Source organism: Ranitomeya imitator, chromosome 2, assembly GCF_032444005.1.
Source record: "Ranitomeya imitator isolate aRanImi1 chromosome 2, aRanImi1.pri, whole genome shotgun sequence".
Lineage (NCBI taxonomy): Eukaryota > Metazoa > Chordata > Amphibia > Anura > Dendrobatidae > Ranitomeya > Ranitomeya imitator.
The window spans coordinates 23067007-23081371 of record NC_091283.1 but is presented as its reverse complement, the minus strand read 5'-3'; the positions used below and the strand labels follow the sequence as shown (position 1 = coordinate 23081371).

Sequence of the window (14365 nt, the reverse complement as noted above, 5' to 3'; positions counted from 1 at the left end):
CAGCGCTCCCCGGTGTTATATACAGGGGTCACCACTATATACACAGCGCCCCCCGGTGTTATATACAGGGGTCACCACTATATACACAGCGCTCCCCGGTGTTATATACAGGGGTCACCACTATATACACAGCGCCCCCCGGTGTTATATACAGGGGTCACCTCACTATATACACAGCGCCCCCCGGTGTTCAGTGAAGGGGTCACCTCACTATATACACAGCGCCCCCCGGTGTTATATACAGGGGTCACCCCACCACTATATACACAGCGCCCCCCGGTGTTATATACAGGGGTCACCCCACCACTATATACACAGCGCCCCCGGTGTTACATACAGGGGTCACCCCAACACTATATACACAGCGCCCCCGGTGTTATATACAGGGGTCACCCCACCACTATATACACAGCGCCCCCGGTGTTATATACAGGGGTCACCCCACCACTATATACACAGCGCCCCCGGTGTTACATACAGGGGTCACCCCACCACTATATACACAGCGCCCCCGGTGTTACATACAGGGGTCACCCCACTATATACACAGCGCCCCCGGTGTTCAGTGGAGGGGTCACCTCACTATATACACAGCGCCCCCCGGTGTTCAGTGAAGGGGTCACCTCACTATATACACAGCGCCCCCCGGTGTTCAGTGAAGGGGTCACCTCACTATATACACAGCGCCCCCCGGTGTTATATACAGGGGTCACCTCACTATATACACAGCGCCCCCCGGTGTTATATACAGGGGTCATCCCAACACTATATACACATCGCCCCCCGGTGTTATATACAGGGGTCACCCCACCACTATATACACAGCGCCCCCCGGTGTTATATACAGGGGTCACCCCACTATATACACAGCGCCCCCCGGTGTTATATACAGGGGTCACCCCACTATATACACAGCGCCCCCCCGGTGTTATATACAGGGGTCACCCCACTATATACACAGCGCCCCCCGGTATTCTATACAGGGGTCACCCCACCACTATACACACAGCGCCCCCGGTGTTATATACAGGGGTCACCCCACTATATACACAGCGCCCCCGGTGTTCAGTGAAGGGGTCACCTCACTATATACACAGCGCCCCCCGGTGTTATATACAGGGGTCACCCCACTATATACACAGCGCCCCCGGTGTTCAGTGGAGGGGTCACCTCACTATATACACAGCGCCCCCCGGTGTTCGGTGAAGGGGTCACCTCACTATATACACAGCGCCCCCCGGTGTTCAGTGAAGGGGTCACCTCACTATATACAGGGGTCACCCCACCACTATATACACAGCGCCCCCCCCGGTGTTATATACAGGGGTCACCCCACCACTATATACACAGCGCCCCCCCGGTGTTATATACAGGGGTCACCCCACCACTATACAGGTCCTTCTCAAAAAATTAGCATATAGTGTTAAATTTCATTATTTACCATAATGTAATGATTACAATTAAACTTTCATATATTATAGATTCATTATCCACCAACTGAAATTTGTCAGGTCTTTTATTGTTTTAATACTGATGATTTTGGCATACAACTCCTGATAACCCAAAAAACCTGTCTCAATAAATTAGCATATCAAGAAAAGGTTCTCTAAACGACCTATTACCCTAATCTTCTGAATCAACTAATTAACTCTAAACACATGCAAAAGATACCTGAGGCTTTTATAAACTCCCTGCCTGGTTCATTACTCAAAACCCCCATCATGGGTAAGACTAGCGACCTGACAGATGTCAAGAAGGCCATCATTGACACCCTCAAGCAAGAGGGTAAGACCCAGAAAGAAATTTCTCAACAAATAGGCTGTTCCCAGAGTGCTGTATCAAGGCACCTCAATGGTAAGTCTGTTGGAAGGAAACAATGTGGCAGAAAACGCTGTACAACGAGAAGAGGAGACCGGACCCTGAGGAAGATTGTGGAGAAGGACCGATTCCAGACCTTGGGGAACCTGAGGAAGCAGTGGACTGAGTCTGGTGTGGAAACATCCAGAGCCACCGTGCACAGGCGTGTGCAGGAAATGGGCTACAGGTGCCGCATTCCCCAGGTAAAGCCACTTTTGAACCATAAACAGCGGCAGAGGCGCCTGACCTGGGCTACAGAGAAGCAGCACTGGACTGTTGCTATGTGGTCCCAAGTACTTTTTTCTGATGAAAGCAAATTTTGCATGTCATTCGGAAATCAAGGTGCCAGAGTCTGGAGGAAGACTGGGGAGAAGGAAATGCCAAAATGCCTGAAGTCCAGTGTCAAGTACCCACAGTCAGTGATGGTGTGGGGTGCCATGTCAGCTGCTGGTGTTGGTCCACTGTGTTTCATCAAGGGCAGGGTCAATGCAGCAAGCTATCAGGAGATTTTGGAGCACTTCATGCTTCCATCGGCTGAAATGCTTTATGGAGATGAAGATTTCATTTTTCAGCACGACCTGGCACCTGCTCACAGTGCCAAAACCACTGGTAAATGGTTTACTGACCATGGTATTACTGTGCTCAATTGGCCTGCCAACTCTCCTGACCTGAACCCCATAGAGAATCTGTGGGATATTGTGAAGAGAAAGTTGAGAGACGCAAGACCCAACACTCTGGATGAGCTTAAGGCCGCTATTGAAGCATCCTGGGCCTCCATAACATCTCAGCAGTGTCACAGGCTGATTGCCTCCATGCCACGCCGCATTGAAGCAGTCATTTCTGCCAAAGGATTCCCGACCAAGTATTGAGTGCATAACTGAACATTATTATTTGATGGTTTTTTTGTTTGTTATTAAAAAACACTTTTATTTGATTGGATGGGTGAAATATGCTAATTTATTGAGACAGGTTTTTTGGGTTATCAGGAGTTGTATGCCAAAATCATCAGTATTAAAACAATAAAAGACCTGACAAATTTCAGTTGGTGGATAATGAATCTATAATATATGAAAGTTTAATTGTAATCATTACATTATGGTAAATAATGAAATTTAACACTATATGCTAATTTTTTGAGAAGGACCTGTACAGGGGTCACCCCACCACTATATACACAGCGCCCCCCGGTGTTATATACAGGGGTCACCCCACCACTATATACACAGCGCCCCCCGGTGTTATATACAGGGGTCACCCCACCACTATATACACAGCACCCCCCGGTGTTATATACAGGGGTCACCCCACCACTATATACACAGCGCCCCCCGGTGTTATATACAGTGGACACCCCACTATATACACAGCGCCCCCCGGTGTTATATACAGGGGTCATCACACTATATACACAGCGCCCCCGGTGTTATATACAGGGGTCATCACAATATATACACAGCGCCCCCCGGTGGTATATACAGGGGTCACCCCACTATATACACAGCGCCCCCCGGTGTTATATACAGGGGTCACCTCACTATATACACAGCGCCCCCCGGTGTTATATACAGGGGTCACCTCACCACTATATACACAGCGCCCCCGGTGTTATATACAGGGGTCATCACACTATATACACAGCGCCCCCCGGTGTTATATACAGGGGTCACCTCACTATATACACAGCGCCCCCCGGTGTTATATACAGGGGTCACCACTATATACACAGCGCCCCCCGGTGTTATATACAGGGGTCACCACTATATACACAGCGCCCCCCGGTGTTATATACAGGGGTCACCTCACTATATACACAGCGCCCCCCGGTGTTATATACAGGGGTCACCACTATATACACAGCGCCCCCCGGTGTTATATACAGGGGTCACCCCACCACTATATACACAGCGCCCCCCGGTGTTATATACAGTGGACACCCCACTATATACACAGCGCCCCCCGGTGTTATATACAGGGGTCATCACACTATATACACAGCGCCCCCCGGTGTTATATACAGGGGTCATCACAATATATACACAGCGCCCCCCGGTGTTATATACAGGGGTCACCTCACTATATACACAGTGCCCCCCGGTGTTATATACAGGGGTCACCTCACTATATACACAGTGCCCCCCGGTGTTATATACAGGGGTCACCTCACTATATACACAGCGCCCCCCGGTGTTATATACAGGGGTCACCCCACTATATACACAGCGCCCCCCGGTGGTATATACAGGGGTCACCCCACTATATACACAGCGCCCCCCGGTGTTATATACAGGGGTCACCCCACTATATACACAGTGCCCCCCGGTGTTATATACAGGGGTCACCTCACTATATACACAGCGCCCCCCGGTGTTATATACACAGCGCCCCCCGGTGTTATATACAGGGGTCATCACACTATATACACAGCGCCCCCCGGTGTTATATACAGGGGTCACCTCACTATATACACAGCGCCCCCCGGTGTTATATACAGGGGTCACCTCACTATATACACAGCGCCCCCCGGTGTTATATACAGGGGTCACCTCACTATATACACAGCGCCCCCCGGTGTTATATACAGGGGTCACCTCACTATATACACAGCGCCCCCCGGTGTTATATACAGGGGTCACCTCACTATATACACAGCGCCCCCCGGTGTTATATACAGGGGTCACCCCACCACTATATACAGCGCCCCCCGGTGTTATATACAGGGGTCATCACACTATATACACAGCGCCCCCCGGTGTTATATACAGGGGTCACCCCACCACTATACAGGTCCTTCTCAAAAAATTTGCATATAGTGTTAAATTTCATTATTTACCATAATGTAATGATTACAATTAAACTTTCATATATTATAGATTCATTATCCACCAACTGAAATTTGTCAGGTCTTTTATTGTTTTAATACTGATGATTTTGGCATACAACTCCTGATAACCCAAAAAACCTGTCTCAATAAATTAGCATATCAAGAAAAGGTTCTCTAAACGACCTATTACCCTAATCTTCTGAATCAACTAATTAACTCTAAACACATGCAAAAGATACCTGAGGCTTTTATAAACTCCCTGCCTGGTTCATTACTCAAAACCCCCATCATGGGTAAGACTAGCGACCTGACAGATGTCAAGAAGGCCATCATTGACACCCTCAAGCAAGAGGGTAAGACCCAGAAAGAAATTTCTCAACAAATAGGCTGTTCCCAGAGTGCTGTATCAAGGCACCTCAATGGTAAGTCTGTTGGAAGGAAACAATGTGGCAGAAAACGCTGTACAACGAGAAGAGGAGACCGGACCCTGAGGAAGATTGTGGAGAAGGACCGATTCCAGACCTTGGGGAACCTGAGGAAGCAGTGGACTGAGTCTGGTGTGGAAACATCCAGAGCCACCGTGCACAGGCGTGTGCAGGAAATGGGCTACAGGTGCCGCATTCCCCAGGTAAAGCCACTTTTGAGCTACAGAGAAGCAGCACTGGACTGTTGCTAAGTGGTCCCAAGTACTTTTTTCTGATGAAAGCAAATTTTGCATGTCATTCGGAAATCAAGGTGCCAGAGTCTGGAGGAAGACTGGGGAGAAGGAAATGCCAAAATGCCTGAAGTCCAGTGTCAAGTACCCACAGTCAGTGATGGTGTGGGGTGCCATGTCAGCTGCTGGTGTTGGTCCACTGTGTTTCATCAAGGGCAGGGTCAATGCAGCTAGCTATCAGGAGATTTTGGAGCACTTCATGCTTCCATCGGCTGAAATGCTTTATGGAGATGAAGATTTCATTTTTCAGCACGACCTGGCACCTGCTCACAGTGCCAAAACCACTGGTAAATGGTTTACTGACCATGGTATTACTGTGCTCAATTGGCCTGCCAACTCTCCTGACCTGAACCCCATAGAGAATCTGTGGGATATTGTGAAGAGAAAGTTGAGAGACGCAAGACCCAACACTCTGGATGAGCTTAAGGCCGCTATTGAAGCATCCTGGGCCTCCATAACATCTCAGCAGTGTCACAGGCTGATTGCCTCCATGCCACGCCGCATTGAAGCAGTCATTTCTGCCAAAGGATTCCCGACCAAGTATTGAGTGCATAACTGAACATTATTATTTGATGGTTTTTTTGTTTGTTATTAAAAAACACTTTTATTTGATTGGATGGGTGAAATATGCTAATTTATTGAGACAGGTTTTTTGGGTTATCAGGAGTTGTATGCCAAAATCATCAGTATTAAAACAATAAAAGACCTGACAAATTTCAGTTGGTGGATAATGAATCTAAAATATATGAAAGTTTAATTGTAATCATTACATTATGGTAAATAATGAAATTTAACACTATATGCTAATTTTTTGAGAAGGACCTGTACAGGGGTCACCCCACCACTATATACACAGCGCCCCCCGGTGTTATATACAGGGGTCACCCCACCACTATATACACAGCACCCCCCGGTGTTATATACAGGGGTCACCCCACCACTATATACACAGCGCCCCCCGGTGTTATATACAGTGGACACCCCACTATATACACAGCGCCCCCCGGTGTTATATACAGGGGTCATCACACTATATACACAGCGCCCCCGGTGTTATATACAGGGGTCATCACAATATATACACAGCGCCCCCCGGTGGTATATACAGGGGTCACCCCACTATATACACAGCGCCCCCCGGTGTTATATACAGGGGTCACCTCACTATATACACAGCGCCCCCCGGTGTTATATACAGGGGTCACCTCACTATATACACAGCGCCCCCCGGTGTTATATACAGGGGTCACCTCACCACTATATACACAGCGCCCCCCGGTGTTATATACAGGGGTCACCCCACCACTATATACACAGCGCCCCCGGTGTTATATACAGGGGTCATCACACTATATACACAGCGCCCCCCGGTGTTATATACAGGGGTCACCTCACTATATACACAGCGCCCCCCGGTGTTATATACAGGGGTCACCACTATATACACAGCGCCCCCCGGTGTTATATACAGGGGTCACCACTATATACACAGCGCCCCCCGGTGTTATATACAGGGGTCACCTCACTATATACACAGCGCCCCCCGGTGTTATATACAGGGGTCACCACTATATACACAGCGCCCCCCGGTGTTATATACAGGGGTCACCCCACCACTATATACACAGCGCCCCCCGGTGTTATATACAGTGGACACCCCACTATATACACAGCGCCCCCCGGTGTTATATACAGGGGTCATCACACTATATACACAGCGCCCCCCGGTGTTATATACAGGGGTCATCACAATATATACACAGCGCCCCCCGGTGGTATATACAGGGGTCACCCCACTATATACACAGCGCCCCCCGGTGTTATATACAGGGGTCACCTCACTATATACACAGCGCCCCCCGGTGTTATATACAGGGGTCACCTCACCACTATATACACAGCGCCCCCCGGTGTTATATACAGGGGTCATCACACTATATACACAGCGCCCCCCGGTGTTATATACAGGGGTCACCTCACTATATACACAGCGCCCCCCGGTGTTATATACAGGGGTCACCTCACTATATACACAGCGCCCCCCGGTGTTATATACAGGGGTCACCTCACTATATACACAGCGCCCCCCGGTGTTATATACAGGGGTCACCTCACTATATACACAGCGCCCCCCGGTGTTATATACAGGGGTCACCTCACTATATACACAGCGCCCCCCGGTGTTATATACAGGGGTCACCCCACCACTATATACAGCGCCCCCCGGTGTTATATACAGGGGTCATCACACTATATACACAGCGCCCCCCGGTGTTATATACAGGGGTCACCCCACTACTATATACACAGCGCCCCCCGGTGTTATATACAGGGGTCACCCCAACACTATATACACAGCGCCCCCCGGTGTTATATACAGGGGTCACCCCACCACTATATACACAGCGCCCCCCGGTGTTATATACAGGGGTCACCTCACTATATACACAGCGCCCCCCGGTGTTATATACAGGGGTCACCTCACTATATACACAGCGCCCCCCGGTGTTATATACAGGGGTCACCTCACTATATACACAGCGCCCCCCGGTGTTATATACAGGGGTCACCACTATATACACAGCGCCCCCCGGTGTTATATACAGGGGTCACCACTATATACACAGCGCCCCCCGGTGTTATATACAGGGGTCACCTCACTATATACACACAGCGCCCCCCGGTGTTATATACAGGGGTCACCTCACTATATACACAGCGCCCCCCGGTGTTATATACAGGGGTCACCTCACTATATACACAGCGCCCCCCGGTGTTATATACAGGGGTCACCTCACTATATACACAGCGCCCCCCGGTGTTATATACAGGGGTCACCTCACTATATACACAGCGCCCCCCGGTGTTATATACAGGGGTCACCCCACTACTATATACACAGCGCCCCCCGGTGTTATATACAGGGGTCACCACTATATACACAGCGCCCCCCGGTGTTATATACAGGGGTCACCTCACTATATACACAGCGCCCCCAGGTGTTATATACAGGGATCACCTCACTATATACACAGCGCCCCCCGGTGTTATATACAGGGGTCACCTCACTATATACACAGCACCCCCCGGTGTTATATACAGGGGTCACCTCACTATATACACAGCGCCCCCCGGTGTTATATACAGGGGTCACCTCACTATATACACAGCGCCCCCCGGTGTTATATACAGGGGTCACCCCACTACTATATACACAGCGCCCCCCGGTGTTATATACAGGGGTCACCTCACTATATACACAGCACCCCCCGGTGTTATATACAGGGGTCACCCCACTATATACACAGCGCCCCCCGGTGTTATATACAGGGGTCACCACTATATACACAGCGCCCCCCGGTGTTATATACAGGGGTCACCTCACTATATACACAGCGCCCCCCGGTGTTATATACAGGGGTCATCACACTATATACACAGCGCCCCCCGGTGTTATATACAGGGGTCACCACTATATACACAGCGCCCCCCGGTGTTATATACAGGGGTCACCACTATATACACAGCGCCCCCCCGGTGTTATATACAGGGATCACCTCACTATATACACAGCGCCCCCCGGTGTTATATACAGGGATCACCTCACTATATACACAGCGCCCCCCTGTGTTATATACAGGGGTCACCCCACTATATACACAGCGCCCCCCGGTGTTATATACAGGGGTCACCCCACTATATACACAGCGCCCCCCGGTGTTATATACAGGGGTCACCACTATATACACAGCGCCCCCCGGTGTTATATACAGGGGTCACCTCACTATATACACAGCGCCCCCCGGTGTTATATACAGGGGTCACCCCACCACTATATACACAGCGCCCCCCGGTGTTATATACAGGGGTCACCCCACTATATACACAGCGCCCCCCGGTGTTATATACAGGGGTCACCTCACTATATACACAGCGCCCCCCGGTGTTATATACAGGGGTCACCCCACCACTATATACACAGCGCCCCCCGGTGTTATATACAGGGGTCACCCCACTATATACACAGCGCCCCCCGGTGTTATATACAGGGGTCACCACTATATACACAGCGCCCCCCGGTGTTATATACAGGGGTCACCTCACTATATACACAGCGCCCCCCGGTGTTATATACAGGGGTCACCCCACCACTATATACACAGCGCCCCCCGGTGTTATATACAGGGGTCACCCCACTATATACACAGCGCCCCCCGGTGTTATATACAGGGGTCACCCCACCACTATATACACAGCGCCCCCCGGTGTTATATACAGGGGTCACCCCACCACTATATACACAGCGCCCCCCGGTGTTATATACAGGGGTCACCCCACCACTATATACACAGCGCCCCCCGGTGTTATATACAGGGGTCACCCCACTATATACACAGCGCCCCCCGGTGTTATATACAGGGGTCACCTCACTATATACACAGCACCCCCCGGTGTTATATACAGGGGTCACCACACTATATACACAGCGCCCCCCGGTGTTATATACAGGGGTCACCCCACCACTATATACACAGCGCCCCCCGGTGTTATATACAGGGGTCACCCCACTATATACACAGCGCCCCCCGGTGTTATATACAGGGGTCACCTCACTATATACACAGCACCCCCCGGTGTTATATACAGGGGTCACCACACTATATACACAGCGCCCCCCGGTGTTATATACAGGGGTCACCCCACCACTATATACACAGCGCCCCCCGGTGTTATATACAGGGGTCACCTCACTATATACACAGCGCCCCCGGTGTTATATACAGGGGTCACCCCACTATATACACAGCGCCCCCCGGTGTTATATACAGGGGTCACCTCACCACTATAAACACGGCGCCCCCCGGTGTTATATACAGGGGTCACCCCACCACTATATACACAGCGCCCCCCGGTGTTATATACAGGGGTCACCCCACTATATACACAGCGCCCCCCGGTGTTATATACAGGGGTCACCTCACCACTATAAACACGGCGCCCCCCGGTGTTATATACAGGGGTCACCCCACTATATACACAGCGCCCCCCGGTGTTATATACAGGGGTCACCCCACCACTATATACACAGCGCCCCCCGGTGTTATATACAGGGGTCACACCACTATATACACAGCGCCCCCCGGTGTTATATACAGGGGTCACCACACTATATACACAGCGCCCCCCGGTGTTCAGTGGAGGGGTTGCCGTCAGGTCTCGGGCTGTCGCCCCCAGTCAGGTGATCCGGTCACTAGGCCTCAGAACGGGAGGTCACGGAAGGACGTTTACCTTGTCCGGTACGAGGCACTGCGCGTCCTTGGCCGATTCCTTGGCGGAGAAGGGAGAAGTGAACGCGATCTTCACCATCGTGACCCGCGGGTAACGGCCGACTGCTCAGTGACTGTGCGGCGCCGGGTGACGCAGTAACAACAGCCGGGCCCCGCCCACATCAGCTGCTCCAGGCGGGGCGGGGCTACAAGGGTCACGTGTATCAAGCGCAGGAGACTTCCTGTATATGTGCTGTCACGTGATAATGGGGCTACGGGGCTGTGTCTGTCTGTATGTGTTTACACAGAACAAAGCCCCCATATATATTCCCAGAGCAGCCCCCTGTATATACTGTGTACCCCCCATATATATTCCCAGAGCAGCCCCCTGTATATACTGTGTGCCCCCCATATATATTCCCAGAGCAGCCTCCTGTATATACTGTGTGCCCCCCATATATATTCCCAGAACAGCCCCTGTATATACTGTGTGCCCCCCATATATATTCCCAGAGCATCCCCCTGTATATACTGTGTGCCCCCATATATATTCCCAGAGCATCCCCCTGTATATATTCCCAGAGCAACCCCCTGTATATACTGTGTGCCCCCCATATATATTCCCAGAGCATCCCCCTGTATATACTGTGTACCCCCCATATATATTCCCAGAGCATCCCCCTGTATATATTCCCAGAGCAGCCCCCTGTATATACTGTGTGCCCCCCATATATATTCCCAGAGCAGCCTCCTGTATATACTGTGTGCCCCCCATATATATTCCCAGAGCATCCCCCTGTATATACTGTGTGCCCCCATATATATTCCCAGAGCATCCCCCTGTATATACTGTGTGCCCCCCATATATATTCCCAGAGCAACCCCCTGTATATACTGTGTGCCCCCCATATATATTCCCAGAGCATCCCCCTGTATATACTGTGTGCCCCCCATATATATTCCCAGAGCAACCCCCTGTATATACTGTGTGCCCCCCATATATATTCCCAGAGCATCCCCCTGTATATATTCCCAGAGCAACCCCCTGTATATACTGTGTGCCCCCCATATATATTCCCAGAGCATCCCCCTGTACATATTCCCAGAGCAACCCCCTGTATATACTGTGTGCCCCCATATATATTCCCAGAGCATCCCCCTGTATATACTGTGTGCCCCCCACATATATTCCCAGAGCAGCCCCCTGTATATACTGTGTGCCCCCCATATATATTCCCAGAGCAGCCCCCTGTATATACTGTGTGCCCCATATATATTCCCAGAGCAGCCCCTGTATATACTGTGTACTCCCCATATATATTCTCAGAGCAGCCCCCTGTATATACTGTGTGCCCCCATATATATTCCCAGAGCATCCCCCTGTATATACTGTGTGCCCCCATATATATTCCCAGAGCAGCCCCCTGTATATACTGTGTGCCCCCATATATATTCCCAGAGCAGCCTCCTGTATATACTGTGTGCCCCCCATATATATTCCCAGAGCATCCCCCTGTATATACTGTGTACCCCCCATATATATTCCGAGCATCCCCCTGTATATACTGTGTGCCCCCATATATATTCCCAGAGCAGCCCCCTGTATATACTGTGTGCCCCCATATATATTGCCAGAGCAGCCCCTTGTATATACTGTGTGCCCCATATATATTCCCAGAGCAGCCCCCTGTATATACTGTGTGCCCCCCATATATATTCCCAGAGCAGCCCCCTGTATATACTGTGCCCCCATATATATTCCCAGAGCAGCCCCCTGTGTATACTGTGTGCCCCCCATATATATTCCCAGAGCAGCCTCCTGTATATACTGTGTGCCCCCCATATATATTCCCAGAGCAGCCCCCTGTATATACTGTGCCCCCATATATATTCCCAGAGCAGCCCCCTGTGTATACTGTGTGCCCCCCATATATATTCCCAGAGCAGCCTCCTGTATATACTGTGTACCCCCCATATATATTCCCAGAGCAGCCCCCTGTATATACTGTGTGCCCCCCATATATATTCCCAGAGCAGCCCCTTGTATATACTGTGTGCCCCATATATATTCCCAGAGCAGCCCCCTGTATATACTGTGTGACCCCCATATATATTCCCAGAGCAGCCCCCTGTGTATACTGTGTACTCCCCATATATATTCCCAGAGCAGCCCCCTGTATATACTGTGTGCCCCCATATATATTGCCAGAGCAGCCCCTTGTATATACTGTGTGCCCCATATATATTCCCAGAGCAGCCCCCTGTATATACTGTGTGCCCCCCATATATATTCCCAGAGCAGCCCCCTGTATATACTGTGCCCCCATATATATTCCCAGAGCAGCCCCCTGTGTATTCTGTGTGCCCCCCATATATATTCCCAGAGCAGCCACCTGTATATACTGTGTGCCCCCAATATATATTCCCAGAGCAGCCCCCTGTATATACTGTGTGCCCCCATATATATTCCCAGAGCAGCCCCCTGTGTATACTGTGTGCCCCCATATATATTCCCAGAGCAGCCCCCTGTATATACTGTGTGACCCCCATATATATTCCCAGAGCAGCCCCCTGTGTATACTGTGTGCCCCCATATATATTCCCAGAGCAGACCCCTGTATATACTGTGTGCCCCCATATATATTCCCAGAGCAGCCCCCTGTATACACTGTGTGCCCCCATATATATTCCCAGAGCAGCCCCCTGTGTATACTGTGTGACCCCCATATATATTCCCAGAGCAGCCCCCTGTGTATACTGTGTGCCCCCATATATATTCCCAGAGCAGCCCCCTGTATATACTGTGTGCCCCCAATATATATTCCCAGAGCAGCCCCCTGTATATACTGTGTGCCCCCATATATATTCCCAGAGCAGCCCCCTGTGTATACTGTGTGACCCCCATATATATTCCCAGAGCAGCCCCCTGTGTATACTGTGTGCCCCCATATATATTCCCAGAGCAGCCCCCTGTATATACTGTGTGCCCCCATATATATTCCCAGAGCAGCCCCCTGTGTATACTGTGTGCCCCCATATATATTCCCAGAGCAGCCCCCTGTATATACTGTGTACCCCCCATATATATTCCCAGAGCAGCCCCCCATATATATTTCCAGAGCAGCCCCCTGTGTAGACTGTGTGCCCCCATATATATTCCCAGAGTAGCCCCCTGTATATACTGTGTGCCCCCATATATATTCCCAGAGCAGCCCCCTGTATATACTGTGTGCCCCCATATATATTCCCAGAGCAGCCCCCTGTATATACTGTGTGCCCCCATATATATTCCCAGAGCAGCCCCCTGTATATACTGTGTGCCCACATATATATTCCCAGAGCAGCCCCCTGTATATACTGTGTGCCCCCCATATACCCAGAACAGCCCCCTGTATATACTGTGTGCCCCCATATATATTCCCAGAGCAGCCCCCTATATATATTCCCAGAGCAGCCCCCTGTATATACTGTGTGCCCCCATATATATTCCCAGAGCAGCCCCCTATATATATTCCCAGAGCAGCCCCCTGTATATACTGTGTGCCCCCCATATATATTCCCAGAGCAGCCCCCTGTATATACTGTGCGCCCCCATATATATTCCCAGAGCAGCCGCCTGTATATACTGTGTGCCCCCAATATATATTCCCAGAGCAGCCCCCCATATATATTCCCAGAGCATCCCCCTGTATATACTGTGTGCCC

The 14365-nt window shown here is 50.6% G+C and overlaps 1 protein-coding gene across 1 annotated transcript in view; it reads right to left on the bottom strand.

Moving 5' to 3' along the window:
* ITM2A (integral membrane protein 2A) overlaps positions 1-10857 on the bottom strand; it is a 33579-nt gene extending 22722 nt beyond the window's left edge. Inside the window, exon 1 of the mRNA XM_069746135.1 lies at positions 10683-10857. Within this exon, the coding sequence (XP_069602236.1) occupies positions 10683-10760 (78 nt within the window). The 5' untranslated portion in view covers positions 10761-10857. The remainder of the gene's footprint in view (positions 1-10682) is intronic.
* Positions 10858-14365: the final 3508 nt, after the last annotated feature.